Source organism: Phaenicophaeus curvirostris, chromosome 3 (assembly GCF_032191515.1).
Source record: "Phaenicophaeus curvirostris isolate KB17595 chromosome 3, BPBGC_Pcur_1.0, whole genome shotgun sequence".
In the NCBI taxonomy this organism is placed as follows: domain Eukaryota; kingdom Metazoa; phylum Chordata; class Aves; order Cuculiformes; family Cuculidae; genus Phaenicophaeus; species Phaenicophaeus curvirostris.
The window spans coordinates 76,948,398-76,975,613 of NC_091394.1; the positions used below are offsets into that span (position 1 = coordinate 76,948,398).

The 27,216-nt window shown below is 40.2% G+C and overlaps 2 protein-coding genes across 3 annotated transcripts in view; one reads left to right on the plus strand and one right to left on the minus strand.

Moving 5' to 3' along the window:
* The window catches only part of SPAG1 (sperm associated antigen 1), a 43,503-nt gene extending 31,190 nt beyond the window's left edge, over positions 1-12,313 (plus strand). Inside the window, exons 14-19 of the mRNA XM_069854433.1 lie at positions 1,019-1,191; positions 4,179-4,320; positions 5,217-5,343; positions 8,435-8,599; positions 10,561-10,938; positions 11,091-12,313. Coding sequence (XP_069710534.1) covers positions 1,019-1,191; positions 4,179-4,320; positions 5,217-5,343; positions 8,435-8,599; positions 10,561-10,938; positions 11,091-11,222 — 1,117 coding nt within the window. The 3' untranslated portion in view covers positions 11,223-12,313. The remainder of the gene's footprint in view (positions 1-1,018; positions 1,192-4,178; positions 4,321-5,216; positions 5,344-8,434; positions 8,600-10,560; positions 10,939-11,090) is intronic.
* A 6,954-nt stretch (positions 12,314-19,267) lies between these two features.
* RNF19A (ring finger protein 19A, RBR E3 ubiquitin protein ligase) overlaps positions 19,268-27,216 on the minus strand; it is a 56,420-nt gene continuing 48,471 nt past the window's right edge. For both annotated transcript variants that reach the window (XM_069854428.1, XM_069854426.1), the window contains 5 exons: positions 26,388-26,502; positions 24,188-24,349; positions 23,278-23,491; positions 21,866-22,009; positions 19,268-21,480 (listed from right to left, as the gene is read on the minus strand). In XM_069854428.1, the coding sequence (XP_069710529.1) occupies positions 20,790-21,480; positions 21,866-22,009; positions 23,278-23,491; positions 24,188-24,349; positions 26,388-26,502 (1,326 nt within the window). In that variant the 3' untranslated portion in view covers positions 19,268-20,789. The remainder of the gene's footprint in view (positions 21,481-21,865; positions 22,010-23,277; positions 23,492-24,187; positions 24,350-26,387; positions 26,503-27,216) is intronic.

Below are 27,216 nucleotides of genomic sequence, written 5' to 3' on the forward strand. Positions count from 1 at the left end.
TTTTGGATCTGTATTCACGTCTTATGTTTTTTTACACTTGTGTTAGATGGAAATGCACCTAATATACAAATTTCAGGTTTACTGGCTGCAGTACCAAAGTGACTTGCTTTGCTACTCCTTTCAGAATTTCTTTTGTTAAAGCAGGTATCCAACTTATCATCAGTTGAACTTGACTGTTAAGCTTGTTTTGAGATTAGAAGACGTTTATTTTACTGTAATTCTCATAACTGTAATATTTGAGTTTTCTTTAAAAACATAACAAAAATGGTAATGGAGCAATGAGATCTTGTATGGCTTTACTCATTTTCTTTACATAGGTCTTTCTCCAAAATGTATCACAACAATGGGAAACTCCCACTTGAATGGTTTTTTTGATTGAACGTCTCATGGAATGTAATAGTTGACCTACATATAGATAAGCATTCATTTAAAAAGACTAGGCAATTTTTTTCTTATTTGCATTTTTAAATGGGTATAAATTATGATTTATTGTGGAATTTCTGACTGCTCTATAAAATGCAACTCAATACCTACTTTGTGACCTGCATTGGTTATTTAGGGAATTGTGGAAAAGGTTTCATTTGACATTGACAATTTTAGGTACCACGCTTTGTCTGAGGATGTTGTAATCTACACTTGTTACAAATAACACTTACAAACAGCTGAGAAAAGTAAACAAAATAAATAACATCCATTTTTTCCTTGTGTATTTATTCCACATGGTAGGCATCATTTAGAGCTCAGTTGCAAAATCAGTCATTTACTGAAGTTTTTACAGATTGTGCTAAGTGAGCTTCTTGTCCTCTAAATGCTGGCATAAAAGTGGAAAAAGTCTGAATCTTAAATGCGTGCAATACCATTGACTGCTGTGACAATCTTTTTTTAAATTAGTCTTACAGATAATTGTTCGGTTGTTTTGTGAAAAATTGGAACATTATATTATTTATTTTGGGTGTAAGTTATTAAAGTGTGAATTAAATATCTGAAAAGTCACGTTAATGGGACTTTTTTCTTTCAGAATAACGAAGACTTTAATAGATCACGATGGTCACAGTTGGAGGGAGAAGCTGCCACCAATTCCAGTTGTTCCGGTTGCTGCTCAGGTACACAGGTGGGATGGAGGAAACTTTACTTCAGAGAATAAGCCAAGAAGTATGGATATCAACAGAGAAGAACAGCTGCAGACGAATTGTATGTATAGCTTATGCAAACATACATACAAAAAAGAAAATAATATTATTTGAGAAATGGACTATGATTTAGTAATGTCAAAGAAACTGCTTTAAACAATATTGATCAGAGATCTTTGTGAAAAGCCAAATTAAGCGATGGTCATTTACATTATTTGGTTTAATGTGCTTTACAGAGCCACAGCTATGAATATATATTTCTAAGCCAAGTGATGTTGTTTGTAGCATGTAATTTCTGCAGTTATATAAAATGATAGATAATAGAGCAGAAATAATCATCAACGGAATATTGAGTCCTATCACAGGTATCAGTAGTTTCCCTGACATCCTGCCACAGTTCTAACACAGTTTCCCCTGCAAAACACCACTCAAACAAACACACAGCCTCAGGAACATAATCGACTGCGTAATCTATAGCTGTGCTTTAATTGTTCATGAAAGCATTACTCAGCTCTTTGAACAGCAAGGGCAAACATGTCAGTGCCCAGTACTGAGGGACATGGGTGAGAGAACCTTCTGATTTCTTTTTATTTATTTTTTTTCTTGTCTTATGATGGAGTCTAAATTTGACAATAGCCATTTAGTAATCATCTTTCAAAGGTGTTAGTTCTGGGCTTCTTTATGCTTAAGTGCTGTGTGCTTAACTCGTTTAGGACACTTTCTTCCTCCTGATTCTTTTTCCCTTGGTTGCAGTTTCCAGTTTTCTCCTGCAGCAAATTGGGTGAAGGAACCTTTCTGATTCAATTTTCATTGATGTTACACATTCTTTTTGCAAAGGCCTTAGGTGTATGATTTTTCACTTCGCTTTTAATTGGCTTCCCTTTGAGTTTATATAAAGAAAAGTAGTGCCAAAGCTAATCTCGCTTTGATTAACAAGGGAGGACTGCAGTGCGTAACTGGGTTGCTGACCAAATATGTAGCAGTGGTAGGGTTATCTGTGCATAATGCATTACTGCAATAATGCGTGTCCTCAAATAACCCACAGTACTGGGCACCGCTGACTTAATGACTTTAAAATGATCTTTCAGATAGCATGTAATTTATTTGTACCTGATGTAAAGCAACAGACAATTTACAAATACCTAAATTTATAAGAATTGGATTTTTTTCTTGAGAGTAAGACACAGTTTTGAAAACTTGTAATAGTGTGGTTTCTGTACAATTTGAATAGTAGTGTGTACTAAACTTCAGTAATGCTACAGGAAATTCTTTTTAATTTAAGAAACATGAGGCATACTGATGTATAATTTAAGCTCAATTAAATTGATACAAATTTTACTTTTTAAAATGCCCAGTGACAGCTCTTTTCGTTATAGCTGTTGTCAGTGCATATTACTACTCATTCATCACTCTTACGGATTGGGCAGCAATTGGTTCTGCCTTTTGGTTTTTTTCTTTAAATGAAGCAGAAAACTGACATCTTGCACAATTGTAGCTATTAAACATAAATACAGAGCTTGAAAAGAGCTTATTGTTGTACTGATTGTTCTCCAGGCTTTTTCTGTGATTAAAGGATACAGCTTATTGGATTCTTATTTCAATATATAACTCACCTATTTAAACCTCTTAAGTAGTAGATTTGCATCTATAAAACCTTGTGTAACTTTGTTAATAGAGACAGTTTGAAGATTATTGTTGTGAAAAGTAGATAGATGAGCAGCTCCTGAGGACATCAGTGGTCACGTTTAGCAGTTAATGAAACTGGCTGTCGCTGTCTTTATGAAGTGTGCTATGTGGCATTTGGATGCAAAACACATCTCAATCTGTTTCAAATAGAGAGGGCTTTGGTTAGGCCTTGTTTTTAGAAATATTAAATGAAGACTGTGTAACAGTTTTCTTCACTGAAGGCTGATGAGGTTGCCTTCTTGGACCTGTACTAAATCAATGAGACCTGACAGTGATAGCTGGTGCCAGAAACGTTCCAGCAGTAATGTTCAGTTAGTAGTTAAATCTTACTGTTGGCTGACACATTTTTGCATCAACAGTCCCTTGTTTTTTGTGTCTTACAACTTGAGTTATAATTTAGTTGTTTCTTGCGTATATTTCTTCTGATTTCACATAGTTGCTGAATTTTTACCCTGAGTCCACATGTGGTTTTCTGGCATAGGAGACTGCCATCTTTTATAAAAGAACTCACTGGATTGGTCAAAATTACCTGGTTATTTACAGTGTTTAAATCTTGAAGCTTAGAAAGGGGTTCAGGCTCTTTAGCAAGGTACAAAAAGTAGATTTTTCCATTATGATCTACTTAGAGCTACGTTACTAATTATTGCTTGCTCAGAACAGAGACATGAAACTGCTGTCAGGATTGATTTTCCACCTCAAACACAGCTAAAAATTGTGGTCTAACCCAGAAGCACGTGCAACAAAGGAAGGAAGAAGGAAAGGCAATTATGGAAGAACACAATATTAATAGAAAGTATAGTTAGGTGTTTTCAGGCTCCTCAAAGCATCTTTTATAAGTAGTTATTAACAGAATATCACTGATGCTTCACTAACACATACTGATGTGATGTTTGTCATTGTTAGTTTAGCATAGTAATTGTGAGAGATAGTTGCTTGCAGGAGTATTGGATCAAAATATGATGGCCTTGGTGTGATGGTGGAGATCTAGCAGGCCTCTAATCCTGCTGATTACTTCTCCACCATTGTAAATAAAACTGGTGTCTTGGTGGAGGTATGTAGTCCCTTTCTCTTACACAGAAGGGGTAGATGGGAGGTGAAACTGTAGACCTGTCTGTTGCGTTCCCATCATTTTCAGCAAAACAGTTACCCTGGTTCATGGGGAAGTATGTGTTGTGCCAACTGAGGGTACAGTAGTTTGTGCCTTTCTTAGAGCAGTGGGGAGAGCTGAGACAGAAACAGCAACGTGCAGACGGATAAAGATACTCCAGTTGCCAGGCATTTATTTTTAGTCTGGGTAGATTGCTCAGCCACCCCTGATGAACTGATGGTCTTATGTAACCTTGTGATCCTTTTGTGATGTAGGTGAGGAAGCCGAGGAGAAGTTCAAGACATTAAAAAATGAAGGGAATGATTTTGTAAAAAAGGGTAAATATGAAGAAGCTGTAAAAAAATACAGTGAATGCATGGAGTTAAATACCAAGGAATGTGCGATCTACACTAACAGGTAAAGATCCAAAATCTAACCCCACTTTGTAGGCTAACAGTAGTTATATTTTCCCACTGCAAATAAAGATTTTGCATCCCTTCAGTCACTGTTGTAAAAGATGGTATTTTTTGCCCACTTGATGAGTGTTTCTAATACCAGATTATTTTTTTTTGTTAAACTGCATAAACTTTCCAAGGGAAGCAAGTATTAATGGTACTGATCTACATCTTAAAATTTTTATTTAAATAGAGTAAGCAATACTAAAAGTTATAACTAGCATAGAATTTTACAACATTCAAGAAGACTGATATGATTTTAATTAAAAACTAACTTGCAGAAGCAGTGTCTCAAATACAAAGAGTAAGGGTTTAGAGAAAATGTACATTTTGGGAAAGTAAAAGCAGGATCACGGTCATACAACAGCATTATTTTAATGGTTGACCTAAATCTGCAGCATAATTCTTTATGCTGTAATCTTATCAACAAACTAAGAAGGATTTGATTAGGCCAGCACTTGGAGATTTGCAAGTAATAATTAGGTGCAGAAAGCAGTATTGCTTATTTAATCTAGGGCGCTTTTTTAACAAGGATGGCTGTATAAAATCCATACTATGTCCACTACAATACTATTGTGTTATACTAACATAGGCTTTGCTTTTAAAATACTTACATATCTTCCTAACTACAAGCATTAGTTGTACTTGAACTTTGACTTCTATTGCAGGAACTGACCCTCTCTAAATCCATCCAATGGTGTTATTAATATGTACAGGTTTTAATGTACTTTAAGAAATAACACATTGAGACTGAATTGTGTAAAGTATTATAGTTAACACTTCTGTGTCAGATACTGTTGGCAGTGCAGCACTGTAGAATTTGCTTATATTGCAGTGTATTCTGTTTTTCTGTGTTAGAGCGCTCTGTTACTTGAAACTGTATAAATATGAAGAGGCTAAGCAGGATTGTGATCATGTTCTTCAAATAGAAGATTCTAATATTAAAGCTTTTTATAGAAGAGCACTAGCGTACAAAGGATTACAGGTGAGGAAAAAACATGGCAGGTATTCTTAAGCACTTCTAAACTTGCTTATCCTCTTCAAAAGCAATCAGACAGTTGCAGTCGATGTGTGAATAAGAAGCATGCAGCGCTGATGATGTATTTGTAGAGTAATAGGCAAACATAAAATATTATATACATTTTTTTTGCAACAAAAGCCCTTGCATACTGACTTGTAATTTGAGAAAATACAAGAATATTGGAATAACTGAGATTCCAAGTCTGTCTTCATCTGTCCAAACTAAAATCTCAAGCTATGTCTTTTGGCATCTGCTCATATTTAACTGCTTGTCAAATTAATCCAGCATTTTAATTATCTTTGTTCTCTCTCCCTTCTCCAAACACGTTACAAAACTTTGTCAGTAATCTGCTTTCTTACTCTGTGGGCCATGTGTGGACTCAGCCTTTTCTTTTCCATTTCCACCATGGTGGTGGTGTCTGTACTGTGCGCATCTTACACATAGTTTTTTTGAGTATCCTTTTGCCTGATCTTCATAAATGCAGAATTATATCGCTCATACCCATTGTGAATGTGACTGCAAATCTTGTTTCATTGCATGAACCATGTGGTTCCTTTTGTCCACCCTCTCCCCTTCTTCAGTGACGTTAATTAGCCTCCATGCTTGGTAATCCTTTCATAGCAATCTGCCTGCCAGCTCTTACCTGGTATTGATTTGTCTTCTTCTCACTTCTGTTGCCTCATGATGGCAGCTGTCATCGTCTGTGTATTAAAAGTGTTTTAACCAAGCATTTTAGGTGCTTTCTGCCACTTTACTCTTATAAGTGGAGGCGATCGCTCCAAGTGTCCACCAAGCTCCAGCAATGTCCATCAAATGAGCGCTTACCTCAGACGTCTCTCATGTTTGATGCCTTACCAAAACAGACGTAGTCGTCTCTCAGCTTACAAATCACCTGAAGACAACCTGTTTGTGCTTAGTGTTATACAAGCACAATGTTGTAATTCCAAATGCAAATTGTAGGAACCGTGGGATCTTTTTGATAAATTTGTTCCTCTGTTACAGACACTGTGAAAATTTGCATTGGTTAGTTTTCAAAGAGGATGAAAAGTCTTGATTTCATATAAAATCTTTTCTACCTGATATATATAATCTGTATTAATTAATCTGTATCTGATATCAAGCTACCCAATATTAATAATCTGTAACCTGATGTTGAAGTTGATAAAAAAATCAGTATAAATACGAGCAAAGGGGTATAGTGATTCTACCGGTCAAAAAAACGGAATTACACACTGGTGAAGAAATAACTTCTGCTTTTTTTAATATCGTAGAAAAAACATGCTATATTTGTGTTATTGCAAACAAGCTGAAACACACTTTTCATCAGTTCCTTCAGAACAGTCTGAGCTGCAGACTCCCAAAATGTTTTGTTGTGGTTGGATTTAATGCCTTCACTATTGCTAATTCCAGGGATGTGAGCAATTTGTAAAACCAGAGAAAGCAACAAAAGTGATTTGTGGTTGGCAAATGACTATAAGTAAAAAGTTTAAGAGCTAAAAGCATGTAGTTTGGCAAAGGCCTAATTAAGCTGGGAAGTGTTACTTGTGTATAAATATCCAGATATTTAACCACAAAAGCTGCAGTGGAATTTAATGTAGTAAATGAGGGGTTTTTTTATAGATGAACTAACCTGTGGTTAGGAAAGATCAGGAAAAAATGATGCTTGTGCAATGAATTGGACCTACAGCATGGGACACAGGACCCCAGAATGCATCTCCTAGAGCGGATAGTCCGGTCCCGTGCTTTGGGTACAACCATCTTGTGTCATTGTTGTTGAGAAGTATAGCAAGCTGCAGTTCTAAATCCAGGAGGGCTGGATGTTTGCTGCCCTTTGTGATCGTTTTCAGAAGTCTGTTGCAGGCTCCATTTCTTTGTAGCTGTGAGTCCTCGCATTGGTAGTTGGAATGATTCAGCTTAATTAATAGGTGTTTTCTGATGAAAGCAATCTGCCTTCTTTCTGCATTCATTCGTTATGGCTAAATGATTCTAGTTCTCTTGCTCTTCTTTCATGATAGAGCAGATTTCGGTTCACTTACAGACTTTCTGCAATGTCTCTGCACCTGGTCATCAGTAGTGAACAAGATATTCCATGTAGGAAAGAAAATTAATGACTTGTACACTAGTGCTTTTATAACAGTTGAGAAGCTGAAGTACCTCAGCTGGTCTGTGAGGTATTCTTTCATGATGATATGAATGACTTAGAGTAACCTTATGATACTGCTTGGGAACAGAAGAAATATTAGGTCCCTCACACAAAGAAGTTATATGGGTCTTCTGTTGTCTGTATGGTCTTCTACTTTTTACTGATACATTTAATCCTTCATTTTGGTACTTGAGCCCTTAAGGTGTCTTGATTTTTCTCTGTGATATTCCGGTCTTCCACAGAATTGAGGCCATTAACTCCATCTCTTCAGAAACTTTAGTCTAAAAAAAAAAGTCATAATTCCTAATGTTAAAATTTGAAATAAAAACATTAAACAAAGGACAAGACTGATTATTGAGGAACTGTGCCCTAAAGCCACTCTATCACTGTGTTCATAACGTAATCCCAATCTTCTCAACTATTACCAAAAATTTCCCATCTCAAACTGTACGAGATGGTCTGTTGGATTGAAGCCCGGAAGGATTAGGTGTATTTTTAATCTAAGACTAATTTATCTCTCTTTTACTGGCAAAGCAAGAATGCAAACTGTTGATGAACTCGCATTACATTAATCCTGAGGAAGTGTTACACTGCAAGCAATTATGCTTAAAAGCAACAATCTTCAATAATTTGTTCTGTGATAAAGGGAATAGATTTCTCAAAATCAATGATTTCACGTTACGCATTTAATATGAAGTATTCAGTTGTGAAACACTAACTCAAGCTCATCCTCAGTTTCCTTTTATTCCACTCTAATGAAATTACACTGTCTGTATTTAGATTATTTTTGTCTACTTAATGTCAAAATCCTAGCATGTTTATTTTTCTTAATTGTGAAGAACAATCTGATAATTCAAATTTATTTTTTCTAGTGGTGTGCTATGAAAAAATTATTTTCCTGTCTACTTACAGAATTATCAAGCCAGTATCGATGATTTCAACAGAGTACTTCTAATCGATCCAGATGTTCTTGAAGCGAGAAAGGAACTGGAGGAGGTAACACAGCTACTTAACCTTGATGGCAGTGCTGTAGCTGGCAGTCCACAAAAGCAAAGGAAGAAAATAACCATACAAGAGGTACAGCTGTTCATTTTTAAAAGCAGGCATACTTTTGTTTTGCATTTCTTGCTCTACATTGTTTTGGGGGTGGGATTGTAGTTTCTCATGTTATTTTGAGGGCATGTTGAAGGATTCTTGCTTGTGATGTGTTCAGTGTCCGCTACATTCTGTTGTAAAACTTGGAGTGCTTTGAAGTGTGTATATAGAACCACAGCAGAAATGGAAAGAAGTACATTTAGATCTCACTATATGTGAGGATGATACACTCCTTGTAAACAAAAACTGCTTAGACTTTGGAATACCTGTTTTACAGCATAGAGCTGTCAAATAGCAGTTTTGCTTTTCAAGCTTGTGTGATTTGGGAAGGCCCAGGCTGTGCTGGTGAAGGTTCGTTGTCAGCGGGTGTGCTGGCTGCTCTCATGCTGGTAGTAACATTGCTGGTCTGAGGAGTGAAATCCTGCCTTGAAGAGTAAAAATATGGGTAAGGTATCTGTAGGGTCTTAGAAAAGAAATGCATAACGTAATGTTATGTCCTGGATCAAAATGTTAACCTTGCAGAGTTCTGGGTAGAATTGGGCGATGAAAGGATTTTCTCAGTGATCTCATGGGTTTGGATTTGTAGCTTTGCTGGTCCTTCTAGAATGTGGCTTTTTTCCCCCTTTTCGTTTTGAAATGTGTAGTTCAAGTATATCATTACCAGTCCATAGAGTGATGCTGAAATCTGGTAATGTAATTTCAGAATGGGGGTGTAACGGAAACTGCAGTTGTTAGTGTAGAAACAACTTGGTTTTTTTGAAACACTTTACATAGTCACGAGTTCTGGGATTTTACGTAACCAGCTAAGCCGGGTGTAGTGTTTGTTAAGCTCTGAGTTGTGACAAACAAAGGGACCTGGAAGGCGTTAAAGAGGAGGCTGAGAAGTGACTGCATTGTTCAGAGACCAGCTGACTGCTGTTGCTGGCAATGGTAGTTTTTCCAGGGGTGGGGTAGGAAGCATTTATGTTTGCTATCTTAATTACAGCTTCCCCTTAGTGAGCCTTCCCTGTCTTATCTGCTGTAGTAGAGGGTAGCTCTGTGAAAACAGACTGCAAAGAAAAGTAAGGAAAGTCTGATTAGAAAGCGGGATTTATCATTATTATTCCATTTTAACAAAGCTGTAATTATATAAAAGACAGTTAAGATTTCTCTCTTGATACTAAGGGTTGTTGAAAAAATAGAACAAAGTATCTATAAGCCCAATGCAGTATTTTCTGGAAGTGACTAATGTAGCTCTCAGAACAACGCCGTACTGCACTACAGGATCTTCAGCCTTTCCAAAAACCTTGGCATCCGTTGAAGAGACCATGTTTGATTTGAATTTAGTCAGTTTATACTAATTCCACAACTGTTGATGGCTCAAAGTGGATTTCAGCTAATGTTAATTAGCTAAAATTATTGGTTAATTTCTATTATTTGGTTGCTAGAAACTCGGTACAGGATGCAAACTCTGGGGAAGTTAAATGGGGTATTTGGGCAGTTGGACCGTGCTGAGCTTCCTCCTTCCCCAGAGAGACTGCAAACAGCCACCTAATACAGCTGCCACCTTCCTGTGCTGTTCTGAAGGCACCGCAGTGAAATGAAACATGGGTATCTGGTGACTAAACTTCAGTTCTGCTTGTCTTCTTCAGCTTTGCATTTAATTTATGTATACAGGCCTCGTTAGCTCTCTCCCAGTGGTCTTCAGTTGTCTTTCTACAGTGGAGTGCCAAGCAGTGAAAGGAAATGTAAAATACGCTTTTGAGGACAAGCCTTTAGGGATGATTTAGAAAGGTGCTATTCTGGGGGGAGGCAGGACATAAGGGAACGTAGATGCCTTTCTTTTATGAAGAGTAAAGTGCTAACTTGAGTTTAGTGACATTAATGATGGATTTGTGCGTACAGCTTATGAATCTTCAGGTTATCCCCGTCAAAATGATTTGTTGCCATTTATTTTTGTGAAGGTGACTGAATCTGATGAATGGGAAGAGAGACAGTTTGCTACATCAGAAGATATTGCAGCTGATCATGTTACTTCTAAGGAAGCAGATCAAGAGAATGTGCCACTGACGACCTCTGAGAAACTGCATATTTCTGAACCATGTAACGCTTATGACTTTGGTCAGATTATGAACGCAGTGAAAGCAAATAAGGATAAAGCTGCTTGTGCAGATCTTTTAACAATGACTGATCCGAAACAATTGCCAGTGCTGCTAAGTAACAAACTTGAAGGAGAAATCTTTTTGATTTTTATCCAGTCATTGGAGTATTATGTAGTTGGAAAAGATCCTGGCCTTGTATATCAGCACCTTTTCTACTTGAGCAAAGCAGAAAGATTTAAGGTAAGAACCTAGATTGAATGTGTACTTACGTTGAGCAGAAACCTAAAGGAAATATTCATGTCTTATGTAATCGGTGCATCATTCCCTTTTATCTCTGTCGAATACCATGATTTTCTGTTATCCTGTGCTAATGATAAACATTCTTTTTTCAGGTGGTGCTGGCCCTTCTTAGCAAAAATGAGAAAGAACACGTTCAGCAACTGTTTGACTTGCTTGCAGAAAACCGGAATCATCAGTACTCTTCGGGAGATCTGAAGAGCCTTAGAAAGGTTTATGAACTTTGAGAAGTTAAAATTTATTGGTTGCATGCGTATGGTTCATGTTTATAAGATGGACGTACGAACTCTGCAGACTTGCATGGGTTGAAGTGGGTCTTTACCTGAACTGTTTGACTTCTGTTTTCTTTGACAGCATATGCACATTTAAAACTTGCTGCTCTTTTTCTCTTGTAGTTGTATGCATTTTTAATCTTTAGAATTTAATTTGTGTCTTTGTGTTCAGTAAATAGTTCTTGTTATTTGGATTTTTTAGACTATGTTAATTATATGTAAAAAAATATTTTACATTATATATATATATATAATGCAAAATATCTTGGTACGAGAGTGGATACACTTTTAGTCATCACTTGTTATATTTTATCTGTTGTATGTTCTTGTAATAAAGAAGTGTCTTCAAGTTAGACGGGTCAGTTGGCAATAGTTTTGCTAAAATGGGTTTACAAAAAGTATTAGCACTTCTCAGATAAACTGCTCCAGGACATCTGTTTCTTCACTGTCCCTGCTTGATACTGAACAGATTTAAATATTTTTGGTGCAATACAGCTTAGCAGCAAAGGGGAATGACTAGAGTGTTAGCTTGGTATGGAATACGTTGAAACAAAAGAATTTTTAAATAAATGGGTATGGTTTTTAATCAATTACAAGTGAGTAATTTTTAGTGCACAGAGAATTATTTTTCTCTGTGTGGGTGGAAGAACTGGTTTGCGGAGCTTTTGAAGTGACAGTGGTTAAACAGGAGAACAAGCAGCTGCACTTAGCAATAAAAATATTTAACTCTGAATTTTGTTATCAGATCATTTAAAATACCAGCTATTTACATTTACAGACATATCCATAAAGGTAAAAGTAAAACCATTTTGTGGACCAGTGTGTTTTTTTTTTTTTAATCTCAGGCAGTAATTATGTTTTATATTTGATTCTGACAAAGCTCCATTTTTCAGGATGAAGCTTTTAAATTTTTCAAATACCCCAATGCCTTCTTTGCACATGATATAAATGTGTGTCAAATTCACTAGCACCACAGAAATATCATTAAGAATGTTGTTCTAATGAACATCTTTCTCAGGTGTGCATTAACTAAAAAAATAAAGTTTTTTTTCTTGACAAGTACAGTTACAGATTTTTTTTTTTGTGGGTTCTGCACTCTAAGGCTTGTAATTCTGACATGTGGATTATAAGTTTTTGTCTTGAAGTAGTGTGCCAAGAATGAGGTGTTGAATTCCTGTTTTTTTTTGTTTTAAATGTCCTCTTCTTATGATGTTCTGTGTTCACGGGAGATCTGCCGTGCATGTGATCTGTGTGTCACCCACTGTACTTACCCAGCGAAGTGCTGGTTGGATTCCGCACGGCAACGAGGCAGTTGTAATTCACTGATTTCTGTGTTTGTGTTCTCAATCCTTTTATTTTTCCCACTGCAGTTCAGATGTACAGAGGAGATTCATTGTGTGTGCAGCTTGCTGGCAGGGTAGAGAAAACGTGATCGATTTTCATTTAATAGAGTTCAGAGTGTTTTTAAGAACAATAAGTAACAAGTTGGAGGATTGTATTAGTAATACAAGGAAAAATTACTTTTGCTAAAAGAAAGCATAAAAACCAGCTTGTGTAATTTTAAAATAGTTTTAGTGGCTTGAACTGTGGATGAGTAAGAGCCAACGTCAAAAGCCAGCACATCACAAGAGCTCTGATGAAGTTAAATCTTTCTTTGTGCTGCCAAAATTCCCAAGTATTGAAAGCTCCTAAAGTATCTTCTAAGAAGAAGTGTTGACTGCTAAAGGTTGTGTCTTAGTCTCATTTGTGGTGTTCGTTTTGAAAATGAAGACAAAAATCAGAATTTTTGCAGTAGTAAATCATAATAAAGATAGAATTTAGTAAATTTAGGAGCCAATCAGACACTGTTAAAAAGACAGGAGAGCTTTAAAAGACAGCGTTTTGAAAGGAGTGTTCTTGACAAGTCATTTATCCACAAGGAAATAGCCAAATGGCTTTTCATTACCTGGTGATTACCAGCATCAGAGCTAATTTTAGGACAGTTTTAATCAATCCTAGCAGTTAAACTAGAAACCTAAACATAGTCCAGCAAGGTACCTTTTCTGATGGTACCTTCCACCTTGAATGTCAGCTAAAAGAGGTTAACTCAGTTTGAGGTAAAAATTACACTGATCAGCAGCTCAGGAAGCTAAAACTACCCCTTGGTAAGAAGTTCTAAATGGAGAACTGCAGCAGTGTGTGCAGGTGAGCTGGTTACCTGGCCGGCAGGTGGGAGCCGTCACCACCTACTGCCAGAGCTTTGTGCCCACGTGTGTGTCAGACGCAGCTGGCAAGAGACTGAGTAACCAACGGCCCCAGATTTGAAAAATCAGCTCTTTACTGTGAAGTCGCTCCTGCTCTAAAGAGCGGGCGGGGGGGGTGACTCTGTTCAGCTGTTCAGCACGAAGAGGGCAGCTTTGGCTAGAAAGCATGAACTCGGCTCTGCTCTGCAACAACTGGGATTCTGCTTTCCCTGTGATTCTGCTGAAGCAGAAGCCATGTATTTATCATGTTCTTTTCATAGAATCATTAGATTGGAAAAGACCTTAGAGATCATCAACTCCAACTGTACCTGTCCCCTACTAAATATGTCCCCAAGCACCTCATCTACCCATCTTTTAAACACTTCTAGGGATGGTGACTCAACCACCTCCCTGGGCAGCCTGTTCCAGTGCTTGAGAACCCTTTCTGCAAAGGAATTTTTCCTCATGTCCAATCTAAACTTCCCCTGACACAGCTTGAGGCCATTTCCTCTGGTCTATCACCAGTCACTTTGGAGAAGAGGCCAGCACCCACCTCTTTGCAACCTCCTTTCAGGTAGTTGTAGAGAGCAATAAGGTCTTCCCTCAGCCTCCTCTTCTCCAGGCTAAACAATCCCAGTTCCCTCAGCCACTACTTGTAAGGCTTGTCTCCCTCTGCCCTCCATAAGCGTCCTCTCTCCTGCTTGGTTGTGATTGAGCTGCTTTGCCAGGCAAAAGTAAAAGTACGTCCACCATGGCCGTGATGGCTTTCAATGGGGCTTCAGTGGAAACACAGGAGACCTGAGACAATAGAGTGGACAAAGGGGGAGGTGGGAGGGTATGATAAAACCTGCTTTGTTTTCTTGCTATTGTTTTTTACAGCCTTTGAAGGATGCAAGAATTCCTCCTTAGAAGAGAGCAAGAGACTCTGAGTGGCCCACATGGCTTTGTGACAGGGAGACCCGAGGCGCGGCTCAGTGTTGCTCCCTTGGACTTCTCATTCACCCCCTCAGCATTTAACATCCATGTAGAAAAAAAACAACCGTCCCCACACAAAGAAACCCAAACTCACAAACAAACCGAACCCAACAGCAGTGCAAACACCTGCTTCGGGAGAACATCAGTTATTCAGGTGATGGGAACAGGCAAGTGAAAGCCCTCAGCACCACATATTTGCCTCCTCCTGTCTGGTGGCACAGGCAGCCGGAGGTGACAAATCCAAACACCCCCTGGCACTCTTCACTCTTAGGTGGAAAGCTCTTTCCACTCATCAGAACCTGCTCTGCTTTCCGTAATCCAGTAGCACAAACGCAGAACCGCCCCTGGCTGCTGGGCCTTTTGGAATCGGCAAACTGAAGTATTTAGCCTTGTTCATTATGATAAACAAATAGAGACTCTGGAAGAGCAGCAAACAAGCCTCCCCTGGCTGCAAATCAAGATTTATGACCTGAGTCAGCGCGACTCCGCTAGTCACCCAGGAACTGCAGCCACCCCAGGGACAAAGGGGCACTAAATATCATTTATCCACAAGCAATCCCCATTTACGGGGTCTCTGCAGGTGTGGAACCGTTTACCTGCCCCCCAGGGTGTGACACAGCAGTGAGATGCAGCCTCCTGCTCTGGCAGTGCTGGACCCGGTATCATTTCCTTGCAGCCCTGTGCGATTTTGCAGCTGCTGCTCACTAAATGTGGCCCTTGCAAATAAATTCAGCAACATGAGAGTCTTTCTGCAAGTTAGCAAGAGGGATTATAGGGGGATAAAGTGCCCAGCACACAGAATGGTGTGTTGAGAAACATCCCGAGGCCACAGAGACTGAGAGTCTTCTTGGACTTCAGTAAAGCCTTTGACAGTTTCTCACAGCATTCTGCTTCAGAAACTGTCAGCCTCTGGCCTGGACAGGCGCACACTCTCCTGGGTGGAAAACTGGTTGGATGGCCGGGCCCAGAGAGTGGTGGGAAATGGTGTGAAATCCAGCCGGACGCCAGTGACAAGTGGGGTTCCCCAGGGCTCAGTGCTGGGTCCAGCCCTGTTCAATGTCTTTATCAATGACCTGGGTGAAGGCATCGAGTGCACCCTTAGCAAGTTTGCGGACGACACTAAGCTGGGTGGAAGTGTGGATCTGCTGGAGGGTCGGGAGGCTCTGCAAAGGGATCTGAACAGGCTGGACCGCTGGGCTGAGTCCAATGGCATGAGGTTTAACAAGGCCAAATGCCGGGTCCTGCACTTGGGACACAACAACCCTGTGCAGTGCTACAGACTAGGAGAAGTCTGTCTAGAAAGCTGCCTGGAGGAGAGGGACCTGGGGGTGTTGGTTGACAGCGACTGAACATGAGCCAGCAGTGTGCCCAGGTGGCCAAGAAGGCCAATGGCATCTTGGCTTGGATCAGAAATGGCGTGACCAGCAGGTCCAGGGAGGTTATTCTCCCTCTGTACTCAGCCCTGGGGAGACCGCTCCTCGAATCCTGTGTTCAGTTCTGGGCCCCTCACAAGAAGGATGTTGAGGCTCTGGAGCGAGTCCAGAGAAGAGCAACGAAGCTGGTGAAGGGGCTGGAGAACAGGTCTTATGAGGAACGGCTGAGAGAGCTGGGGTTGTTTAGCCTGGAGAAGAGGAGGCTGAGGGGTGACCTCATTGCTCTCTACAACTACCTGAAAGGAGGCTGTAGAGAGGAGGGTGCTGGCCTCTTCTCCCAAGTGACAGGGGACAGGACAAGAGGGAATGGCCTCAAGCTTTGCCAGAGGAGGTTTAGGCTGGACATTAGGAAAAAATTCTTCACAGAAAGGGTCATTGGGCACTGGAACAGGCTGCCCAGGGAGGTGGTTGAGTCACCTTCCCTGGGGGTGTTTAAGGCACAGGTGGGCGATGTGCTAAGGGGCATGGTTTAGTGTTTGATAGGAATGGTTGGACTTGATGATCCTGTGGGTCTTTTCCAACCTGGTGAGCCTATGAGGAAAGAGTGGCTTGAGCCACATGAACACCCCTACACCGCTGCTCTGGTGCCTAGAAAGACGTTGATGCCCTTTTATTGTTGCGATGGTGAGCAGCAATGGCCTTTCCACAAGGCAGCTCACTGGGATCTGGTGAAAGGAGGGCAGGCACAGCAGACTCACCCTTGTGGTCGAGCTTCCAGCTGTGGCGAGGAGGCGGATTCTGTGCCACATGGATACCTGTTCCCTCCACTGCCTGATCAAGGCCCAAATGTCAAGGTAAGCCCAGTGCAGCTATTCAATCATGTTTTAGGTATCAGCCCAAGGGCTGGCAATATGTTCTTACCCTGCTGTGCTCCTAAATACGGTGCCTCCTCCTCCTGTGCCACATTTCCCATGGAGCGTGCGGTCAAACCCAACGCTTAGAGCTGGCGAGGAGGCTGGTGGTGGGGGTTACAAAGAGCATCGCACCCAGGTCTGTTTGTCTGTGGAACTTGGTGCCCTTGCTCTCTGACACTTTGCCCTTTGGAACACAGGGAAGAGCAGCAGGAACCCATTCCTTGGCCGTAACATCCCCTGCCTTCAGGCTCCCCTGTGCCCCTCAAGCGCCATCTCCGCATTTGTCCTGGCACCATGGCAGTTAGTATCTTTCAATACTGGTCATCCTTACAAAGCATTCGTGCCTATGAGAGCGACAGCATTATCAAGTAGGCAACTATTTAAAAATTAATGTCTACTTGTGTATTGAAATTACTGGGAGAGATATAAATCTGGAAAAGAAACGCTGCCGTGCTGGTAGAAAGTGACTCTTTGTGCAAAAGCTTGAGACAGTGATTCAGGGGAAGGAGGGGGTGTACGAGACCAGACACGCTACAAAAAGAGCCTGTGCAAACAGTGGGAGAAAAGCCCTTGTGACAGTTTTTACCTAAAGTTGTAACCATCTCACGTGCTCTGATATAGCAGATGATAAAATTAATTTCCTCTTGAGATTCACAATCTCATATATCTGTCAAATTGGGCAGGAACCACAAAGAAAGCTTCTGAAAAAGAATCACCGCATTGCAAGACCAGATGTAAACTTGATCTGTTCTGTGGTTCATTTCATGAACACAAAACTGTGCTACCAAATTCTTGTTGTGGTAGATCTGCAAGTAAGAGAAACGCCTTCTGTATTTGTGGATTCATGGACGTGGTGCATCTTTTACTTTACAGACTCAGTGCTGTGTTATGTGTGGTTTAAGCTGCTTCACAGGTGAAATATCACCTCTGACCAAAGAAAATGTTAAAAAATGAATCAGCGAGTTTTCTGCTAAAAACTTATCCAAAAGTGAACAGAAAAGCTTACCTCTCCTCCAACGTTACCTCTTACTGTTGAATATAAAATTATCAGTGTTATTTTCAGTCACTCTGAAATCATCAGCTCCCTGCTGTTACATTGCTCCAAACTGACCTGCTTTAGTCATTTCCTAGGTGTAGTGGGTAAAGCCAAAGCACAGATTTTCAAAGCCTGGGACATCAGCAATAATTTATTGCTATTGCACGAGACATTGGATTCAAAACTAAACTCAAGCCAAATGCCAAGGGGGAGGTTCACCTGCTGCTGTACAGCAGGAAGCCCGGGTCGAGACGGTGGACGCACAAAACTACACAGAACCATAACTCACTGAGAGGTTTAGGAACAGGCAGCCTTGAAGGGCACCCACCAATCAGATGGTAGCCACAGAAACACAACTGGCTCACCAAGTCACATTTTGCTCCACTTCAATCTCCAGCCTCTGCCTAAAGGCTCAGTTAACATTCGAGTTCATGACTAACAGACATTTCTTTAGAGGCCTGAAAAGTTACATCAGAATTCACAAACCAACGTTCCAAGATGAACAGCAAATGCTTTGTTCTTTTAAATGCTGATCTGAATTCAATACTTTCATCAGTAACAGAGTTGCTATTAAGTGTTCAGACCGGGAGGGTGGAATCAATCGGGAACAAAGCACAGAGAGGAACCATCAACATCAAACTCCTTATGAAATACATTTCCTTCCAATTCAATGTCCAATGACACTGCAAAACCCACCACCCATATGCCTTGCCAGCATTTCTCGGGTACAATGGATTTCACACATCCTATTTCTTATTGCTTCTTCGAGCACCTGTCATTGGAAATGATTAAATAATGCTATAATTGTAGCAATAATTGTATAATTGTTATACTCTTAACAGGTATCTAAATATAACTCACATATGGGTTTGGGATGAGGCAGAGCCAGCTGTATCTTCAGTAGCACATCTCGATCAGTTTCAGTTTCTTACTTCCTGAGCCTGTCATGATGCAGGTGAGAAAATAAGCCTGATGAATTGGCTGTTCAGCCAAGCAAAAACCACCCCTTGTTACCCAGAAACTCTGGCCAATCCCCAATGTTTCAGAATGAGCTTCATACAGACTGTGCCAACTGAGAAGAACATCACTTGAGATGGAGAAAGTTTAGCTCAGTCTGACCACGGCCCATCCACTCGTGCCAAGATGCTGCAGTTTTGTTTACAGCAATAGGCTTAATGTCAGAGCCGCATCCTCGCAGAAAACCACTTACCCTCCTGCCTGCTGCAGAAGCAGCTCAGCTTGCTCTTCTGTAAGATGAGAAGAAATCAGGCTGCAGTCTTGTACAAAATCAACTCACTTTAGATCTTGTTTTCCAAGTATCAGAGCATTCAACTTCCACAGCCACACCTTGCAAAACAGAAATGTTTAAAGGCAGGAGGCGGCGACAGAATCAGTGCCTCACAGACAGGAGGCACCTCCTGGGAAGAGACGGTTGTGTAAGGGCTCACCAGCACGTGAGCAAAGGACCACTACAACTCAGTATTTAGACATTTATTTATTTCAGATATGCAGTTTACACGCTTTATTATTGAGCAAAACTGAATTGCAAATATACAAATACCGTAACAAGCATTATCAAATAACATAACTGGCACTAGTGTTATAAGCATATTACTGAAACTGGTGAGGATAAGTCATGGAAGAAGACTGCAGCTCATGGCATTTTCTTTTTATCCGACCAAACTTCCAGTAGCACCATAATGGCAATACATGAGACACAAGACAGAACATTGTTAACTGTTATTCAGATATTCACAATTTTTTTCCCCATTTTAGTGAATTACATAGCAAAAAAAAATGTTAACAGTGCAGGCGCTTTGGCCGACTTCAGCTTGTGTTGAGCTGTGCATCTTCCATATGCAAAAGGAAAAGAAGAAAGCCAGCATATTTGGAACCCATCTTTGCACTTAGATTCTGGGACTGAAGATACGCACATTTTGCAAAGAGATGTCATGTCCACTAAAGCCTGAGTGAGTCTTTGGTAGGCTAATACTTCATTATTATTATACATTTATCTACCACAGTCATTCTATTCACCCGAATTTTCTTTAGTGATCCAAGGTGGCCAAAGAGGATATTCTGGTAAAGCATTACAGTAAAATCCTCAAACGACCAGGCACTTCAAACCCAGTCTTTTCCAAAGGCACCAAGAATTGATGGGGCACCATTTTCCCCCTTAATGAAAGGTGACTGCATTTGCTTTTTCTACAATGCTTATAAATCACTGGATTGTTATTTTACAGATTTTATACGCTATATAGTAGCCTTATCTGCTGCATGGTTTGTTGCATGAATAAATAAGTAACCCCACTGTTCTTCACAGGTGACATCTCCATTCCACTCTACATTAAGTACCAATTTCTTCTGTTTCAAAATGATGTAAAACGCCGTAACCTTGCTCAAAGTGTACACACACACAAACGGTTCTGACACAGGCTACATCCATCTGAAGAGATGAGGTTCATTCTACATGCATTCTAAATACAGTGCGCCCAGTTATGAAACAAAATCATCATTACAAATAGTCACGGTTGAAACATGTTTGTATAGGTCTCTGCAAAACTTCTGCTTTCCTTAAACGGAGTTCACGCAAGAATGGGTTTAAGTCACTAACACTCAGCTAACGCCCATTTATCCCAAACCCTATATTTTCCAAGTGAACAGTGCAGGACGTATTCATTTCAGCATTTAACATATTAAGAATTTACCAATTTTTATCTAAATACACCAAGTATATGGTTTCAAGCAAAGTTGTGGCAAAAATACAAAACATGGACGTATTTGTACTGCTGTAATGCACTTGGTTAAAGCCTTCATGTCCCTTCACGCGGGTCTAAGATCCATATGAAGTATTTTGCCTTATCAGACAAGTATATAGAAAACAGTTATATCAAAACCTTGCTTCTGCTGGTCACCCGAAACTTACGGAAGTCGCATGTAATTCAACCAGCTTTCAGACAGGGTTCTTTAGTGGTAAATATATTTTTGCAGCACTTACAGGCTTAAATTTCAGTCTGAATAGCAGTGCTTAATTCTGCAGCATGGTGAGAATGGTTGTTGTTTGTTTCTTTCAGTGTTTCACCAACACCTAAATCTACATCTGTCGGAGATCCAATATTAATGCTTTCCTCAGCAATGTAACTCAGCTGTGGAACATCAGTGCTTGGGGCTGTTGGAATAGGCGCAGCGATTCCACTTGGCTGTGGAGAGTTTTCCAAGCGATCATTTTCCACCTCTGGGAGAACACTGACTGTGGTAAAGCGAGTATGATAGTCGCTGGAACCGTGGCTACAGGAAGTTTTCATACTTTCCATATCTGAGCAACTAAACTCAGAAAAATGACTCGAGTGGGAATCTGCTACAGAGGGAATACTATCGCTAAGAGAGGGAGAGTCAAATTCACTGGAGTTTGTGCTTTGTTGTTCCAACAGCTGAGCATCCATGTCCTCTCTTGTCTCATTTATCTTCATGCTACTCTTCTTTCTCAGCTTACCTTTACATTTTTTTCCTGCTGTTGTTTCTTTGGACCACTTGGTGGCACTGGATTTACTTTCTGGCACGCAGGCGGATGAGCAACCGGCATTACTACGACCTGCAGCGCTGCCATCATCCACACTACTGCTTCCGCTGTTGTGTCTGAACTTGGCTGGCTTCGATTCAATATCCACTTGCACTTCCATACTGTTGCCTTCCCTAGAACAAAAAAGAATCCGTTAGTCTAGTGGTCATCTGAGACAAGCCAGCGAACACAGGAAAACAAACTCTTAATGCTTTTCAAGACGCATAGCAAAAGAAAGTTAGGAAAATTGAACTTGTTTGAGAAAAAACGAAGTTTTTAACCAAATAAACAGCCTAAAGAAAACCACAAAGTCTGAAAGACAAAATGCTTTACCGAGCTGGAGCCACGGTGCTCCTCTTTGGAAATAGCCTTGGCAAATATAAGCAGTCACATGTAATTCTATTTGTAACAAAACTTGCAGTTTTGAAGGGCAATCATTAAAGCAGAAGAGTTGAGGCAGCTTAGAATATCCTTTAAGAAGCGAAGCTTATTAACCTGCTTTCACCACATTTCTCTTACCTGTCCAAAGGGATGTAGGAGTTCAGAATGGATCCTGCCATTGCTTTGGTACTGGCATTATCACTCACTGTTCCCAAGCTAACTGTGCCAGATTCTCCACTCAGACTGTATCGTTCTTTCTGCACATCTGCTTGTACTTCCAGCCTTGGAGAGAAACAAAGAGTCATTAGTTACTCCACTATTTACCCTACTGAAACAGGTTCTCTCTTCCCACTGTCAAAAATGACTATTTTCCTGATTAAAATAACCCCCAAATAAAACCACTCCAAATCAAAACCAGATTAATTTCCCAGCAAAGCAAAGTCTTGCACGTTAACCACAGGTTTTGGCTTCTTCCCTCCCTAAGATTTACAAGAATGACTTCCAGGCTTAGCTACAATTCTTTTGCAGATCGTGTGGTGTACTCTAAAAATGGAAAAAACAATCAGAAGGGTACTTAAGTTCAAGATATTGTAGTTCCCCTGTTTCTCCAGCTGCTTATTGCTAATCAAAAAACAGAGAGAGAACTGTGTTTTGTACTCTGCTTTTTATTGTATTGTTATCAATCACAGCAGGAACTTGAGCAACCTTAAGCTGAGCTGAGTGGATAAACCAGAAAGCAAATTAGAAGCTCTTTTCCAAATGCCTTTTGACATTTATGTTCTGACAGTGAATTGGAAGTGTTTTTTTATTTCGCTTTCCACTCTCAGCTCTTATTTTAAAGAGGATACATACACCTCAGCAGCTTAAAACACATAAGTAAACTCTTGATGCTATTCTGGCCTCCTTATTCAATGTAGTCTGGACCTGAAAATTACTCAAGAAAATGAGCACCCGATTTAAAAAGCAAATTCCACTGAACAAAATGTTAACAATCCTTTCCAGACATGCCCTTTCTCTTCAGGACACCCAACAGACAGTAAGGCCCCAATTCACAGGAGGCACTGAGCACATAAAAGAAGTTGCTATCTCAGCAAGGTCAGGTGCCCATCTGCCTCCCCTCCTGCCCAAGCCCATTCTGGTTCCGTGCTCCAGCCAGGTGTTCCGAAGACACAGCCTAGTACTTGTAGACCGCTGAACACGTCAGCAGCTCTGACTTTGGGGTGAGATGCACTGAAGAACATGACTGTGCTGGACATGAGGTGCCTCCCTCTGATTCCTGGGTGGAGGCTGCTCTCCTGAGAAGCAGGAGAACAAGATCTCAGGCCTCAGCCACCCTGAAAACAAACATTCAAACTCTTCTTTAAGGATTGGGGTCTGGCAGGATCTCTTGGAAATCAGCAAGTTTGTCAGAGATCAACTGTCTCTAATGCCCAGAGGCAGTTCTTTTAACTGGAACCAATTTAAAAAAAAAAAAAAAAAAGCCTAGTAATACCACTTCCTCTGCTTACATGCAGAGCAGGATTCTGTAAAGCAGGAAGCACAGCTCTTACCTGTTAAAGCAGTTAACCATTGCACTTCCCGAGAGACTCCCTGTTATACTGGCCCCAGCCAGGGCCATGGTACTCGCAGTTTCACTGAGATTGTCTCGAATGGCTCCTATTCTGTCCATGTGGCTACCACTTGCACTCAAGCTGCCAGTCAGTCCTCCAACACTTCCTTCACCTATGCTGGGGTTATGACGCGCCTCCGCTACTGAAGTGGTATCTAGACAGAAATAAGGAAGGCTTGTCAGTCATGGAAGCACAACTTAGTTTCTAGAATTGGCCCTGGAAACAGTTCTTGAAATGATGTCAATAAAAAGGATTTATAGAACATTCAGGGATAAAAAGATAACTTTGTCAAAAAAAGAAACCAAAACAAACCCAAACAAAACCACCTCCAAAACAGACAAGATGCCTTTCTTGAAGTTGCTCTAATGGATGCTTGACATTACATACTTAAGATACCAAAAATTTAACCATCGATAGGACAGGTAACACTGAGTCAAGGAAAAGAGAAAGATCCTATCACAAAGGATACTTTCACACAATTAAAATGAAAAAAGCATTATATCAGTATTTAGTTCCCCCTTCTACAAAGAAAAATTACAAAACCTGGCAAGCTTCCACAAACGAGTGTTCTGAAAAAGCAGCACTAATTTTATCTTAAAACTTCTATCTATGAAGAAGACTTTACTCAAGTCTGGCTTTAAGATGGGAAAAAAAGGCTTAAATGCCCACATCACAGCACAGCACAACACGTACGCAGAGAAGCTGTGCTCATCTGAGAGCTGGTGTTTCAGCAACAAGCGGAGGGAGGCCTAAGGCTTAACTGCACCTCTCCTGCAAGTAATCACCCTGGAAACTAAATATAAATGTAAGTCAAAGCCCAAATGTACAGATAATGAAACAATTGTCTTACCTACAGCTGTATTTGTTCCACCAACATTTATATCATTTTCATCATCAAATTCTATCCTGACACCTTTTCCATTGCCTGCTGACACGCCACAGCCTCCACTTCGGCAGAGGGAAATTGGAACAACTCCGTACACGTACGCCAGCATAATCGGAACACCAATACCTACAGAGGAAAGTACAGTCTTTCATTAAATGTGACTTATATTTTGGAGCCTTTCATAAAAGCAATTTCATTTTCCACAACTACTTAATGTTTCACACTTGAAAAAAATCAGGATGGAGCAAAATTAAGAAATATTGGTAAATCACTGAGGTGAAACAACAGGAAAGTACTTTCAGCAGGCAGAATAGTCTCCATTAGTGCTGGTATGCAGAGAAGCCTAATGTTTGATGAATTAATACTTTCAGTAAGTCTGTAACATCATATAAGCTCCATTGGGGACTGTAATAACGTCCCACCTGAGAAGCAGAAATAGCAGATATAGAAATAGCATATTTCAAATGTTATTCAACTAAAAATGTTAGTACCTCTACTAATTTAATAAGGGGCTTGATTTTACATCCACTGAAGTCAGACAGGACTCTTTCAATTTAATGGGACTTAACATTATCATGGGATCTTCCATATTTACTCTATCACACTGATTCAATTTAAGAATTTTAATTAAATGATTTTCTCTTAAAAGTAAACAAATCTTTGGAGCAGGGTGGCAGAAATTAAGGGAAACCACTGAAAGGAACTGTGGGCTAAAGCACACCAAGATATACATACATATCCACCCCAACACTTCTAGTGGTCTGTGAACCTTTGGCATATGAATTAAACCATCCTATGGCTTTGCTGATGGGAGTACACAGGAGATGAAGAAAAATGGTAGACTGAAAAAATGGCAGGATGGTGTGTTATGTTATAAAAAAAGCTAGGACAGAGGTAGACGATGCAAAGGCTCCTCTATCTATAACCTAAAAGAAGGGTTCCAGTTATAGGAGGCCCCTTTCACTAGAAACTCCTCAGCATTCAAGGAAGAAATACATATTCTCAAAGTCATTATTTTGGAAGCCATACAATGCCCTGAGACTGGAGGCCATGTGTTAACAGCAACAAGACAAAAGCAAAAACTCCAGAAAACAAACCCCAACTGCTTTCCCTAAAAAGCCAAGTTTTATCACTGGTCAGGAACAACATACAGCTTGAAAGAATGATATGAAGCAGACCTATAAATACATCTTTGAGACTGTGTCTCCCACTACCTGTTTAGCAGGGATCAGACACCACAGCCACATAAGAACAGTGTAAAGCAGACAAACACCAGAGGCGGTTTGGTCCACCATTCCTAACAAGTAGTTTAAAGCCACAGCTCCTTGGCCTATTGAAACCATCACTTGCTAAAAGCAGCTCTGCCTTCCCGAGGCCACTGGTTCCTCTGAGCATTACTTTTGGCACAAGGGGGAACACTGCATACATGACTGCGTGGTGAATCGGATGAGGGGACTGACCCAGTCTAAAACTAAATGGTGGTTCTTAATGTGAATCAGTTATCCACGGCAGCTCACTAGGCAGCTGCAGAGATGCCTGTACTGCAGCAACAGAGCAGCATAGCAGTGCTGGGCAAGCGTACTCCTTTCAGAAAAAAAAACCCCAGGGTTTGTTTACAGTGATCTTGAAATTCCATGGTAAGAAGACAAGTATTTTGTAACATACAGCCAGATCTTCCTCAAATGCTATCCTCAACAATCCCCATGAGCAAGAACGTGATAGAATTCAAAGTGACTCCCAGAGTGTAACAAATTATTTGTCAACTACCACCACGTTAAGTGTAACAGACTGTATTTTTCTTCTATGTTGAAAAAAGTTTGATATCAAGTTATTCAAATATGAATAGACTCTGTGACAACAGTTTTTCCTTAGTCAGTCATTAAAAAGCTTTAAATACTTCAGCTTTAGAAGCCAGATATGTCAATGTGGAAATTTCGATTTACAAAGTAAAAATTCATTTTTAATACTTATTTTTAATGCAGCATTTCCTGAAGTACTGCGTTCTCCCTTCTGCCCCAATAAATGCATAACCTCAAACTGCTCATTGTCTTGGTTCCTCCACCTGTTAAAGGGAACTACAGGACTTAGCTGTTTTATTCATGAGTGCTTACAAAGTTCTGGTTGCAAGGTGTTACCAATATACAAAATAGAAATATTTGCTTACCTACAGTTACTGCAGCTACGACTGGAGAAACAATTACAGATAAGGTTACACCACCTGCTATAGCCAAGTTTCGCTTGTGCTTTGAAATGTCTTTGCCTTCATATCGATTGTGAATCTGAGAGAAGAAAAGAAGAAAGGATTTTTAGAGTATTATTACCATCCATAATACATTGCTGCAAGGATTCCAGGACTGACATATAATAGGTTGGCACCTGTACCCTGCTCTCTTCCAGGGAGACTGCATTCTATATCACTATTTATTCCTTATCTCAAATAAAAGAAAATTTACACATTTCTTAATTTTAGGCAGCTTCTTAAAAGTTAGAAGTCCTCCCATCCAACAGCTATGCATTTACTTTCAGTCTCAAGTTAGAAAAGCTAAATAATTGAACAGCTTTTTTTGATTACATATTTAATTATTACTCCAGCTTACATGGTTGGAAAGGGTCGACAATTTTCAAGACCAAAGAATTACCACACCTGATCAAACTGACACTTCTTATTCCCAGCCACCTCTCTCCTGAGCAATACAGAGTGAAACTTCCACAGACCATTAAGTCTATGGAAAGGCTGACATAACAGAGCAAGAAAAATCCTGTAGATAGGCAGCCTACACCAAGCATAGCCTGGGAGGAAAGAGAGCAAGAACTCCATCGCTTTGGCACCCTCTCATGACAAACTGTTGAGACACAAAATACTTCAGCAAACCCGAGCCTTAGCTGTGCTACTCTACCAAGGAATCTGCTAAGCACAACCCTTACTGATGGTTCCAAGACTGCAATAACTCTGAAACGTGTCTGCCTCAAATTTACATGCTGCAAATTCCACA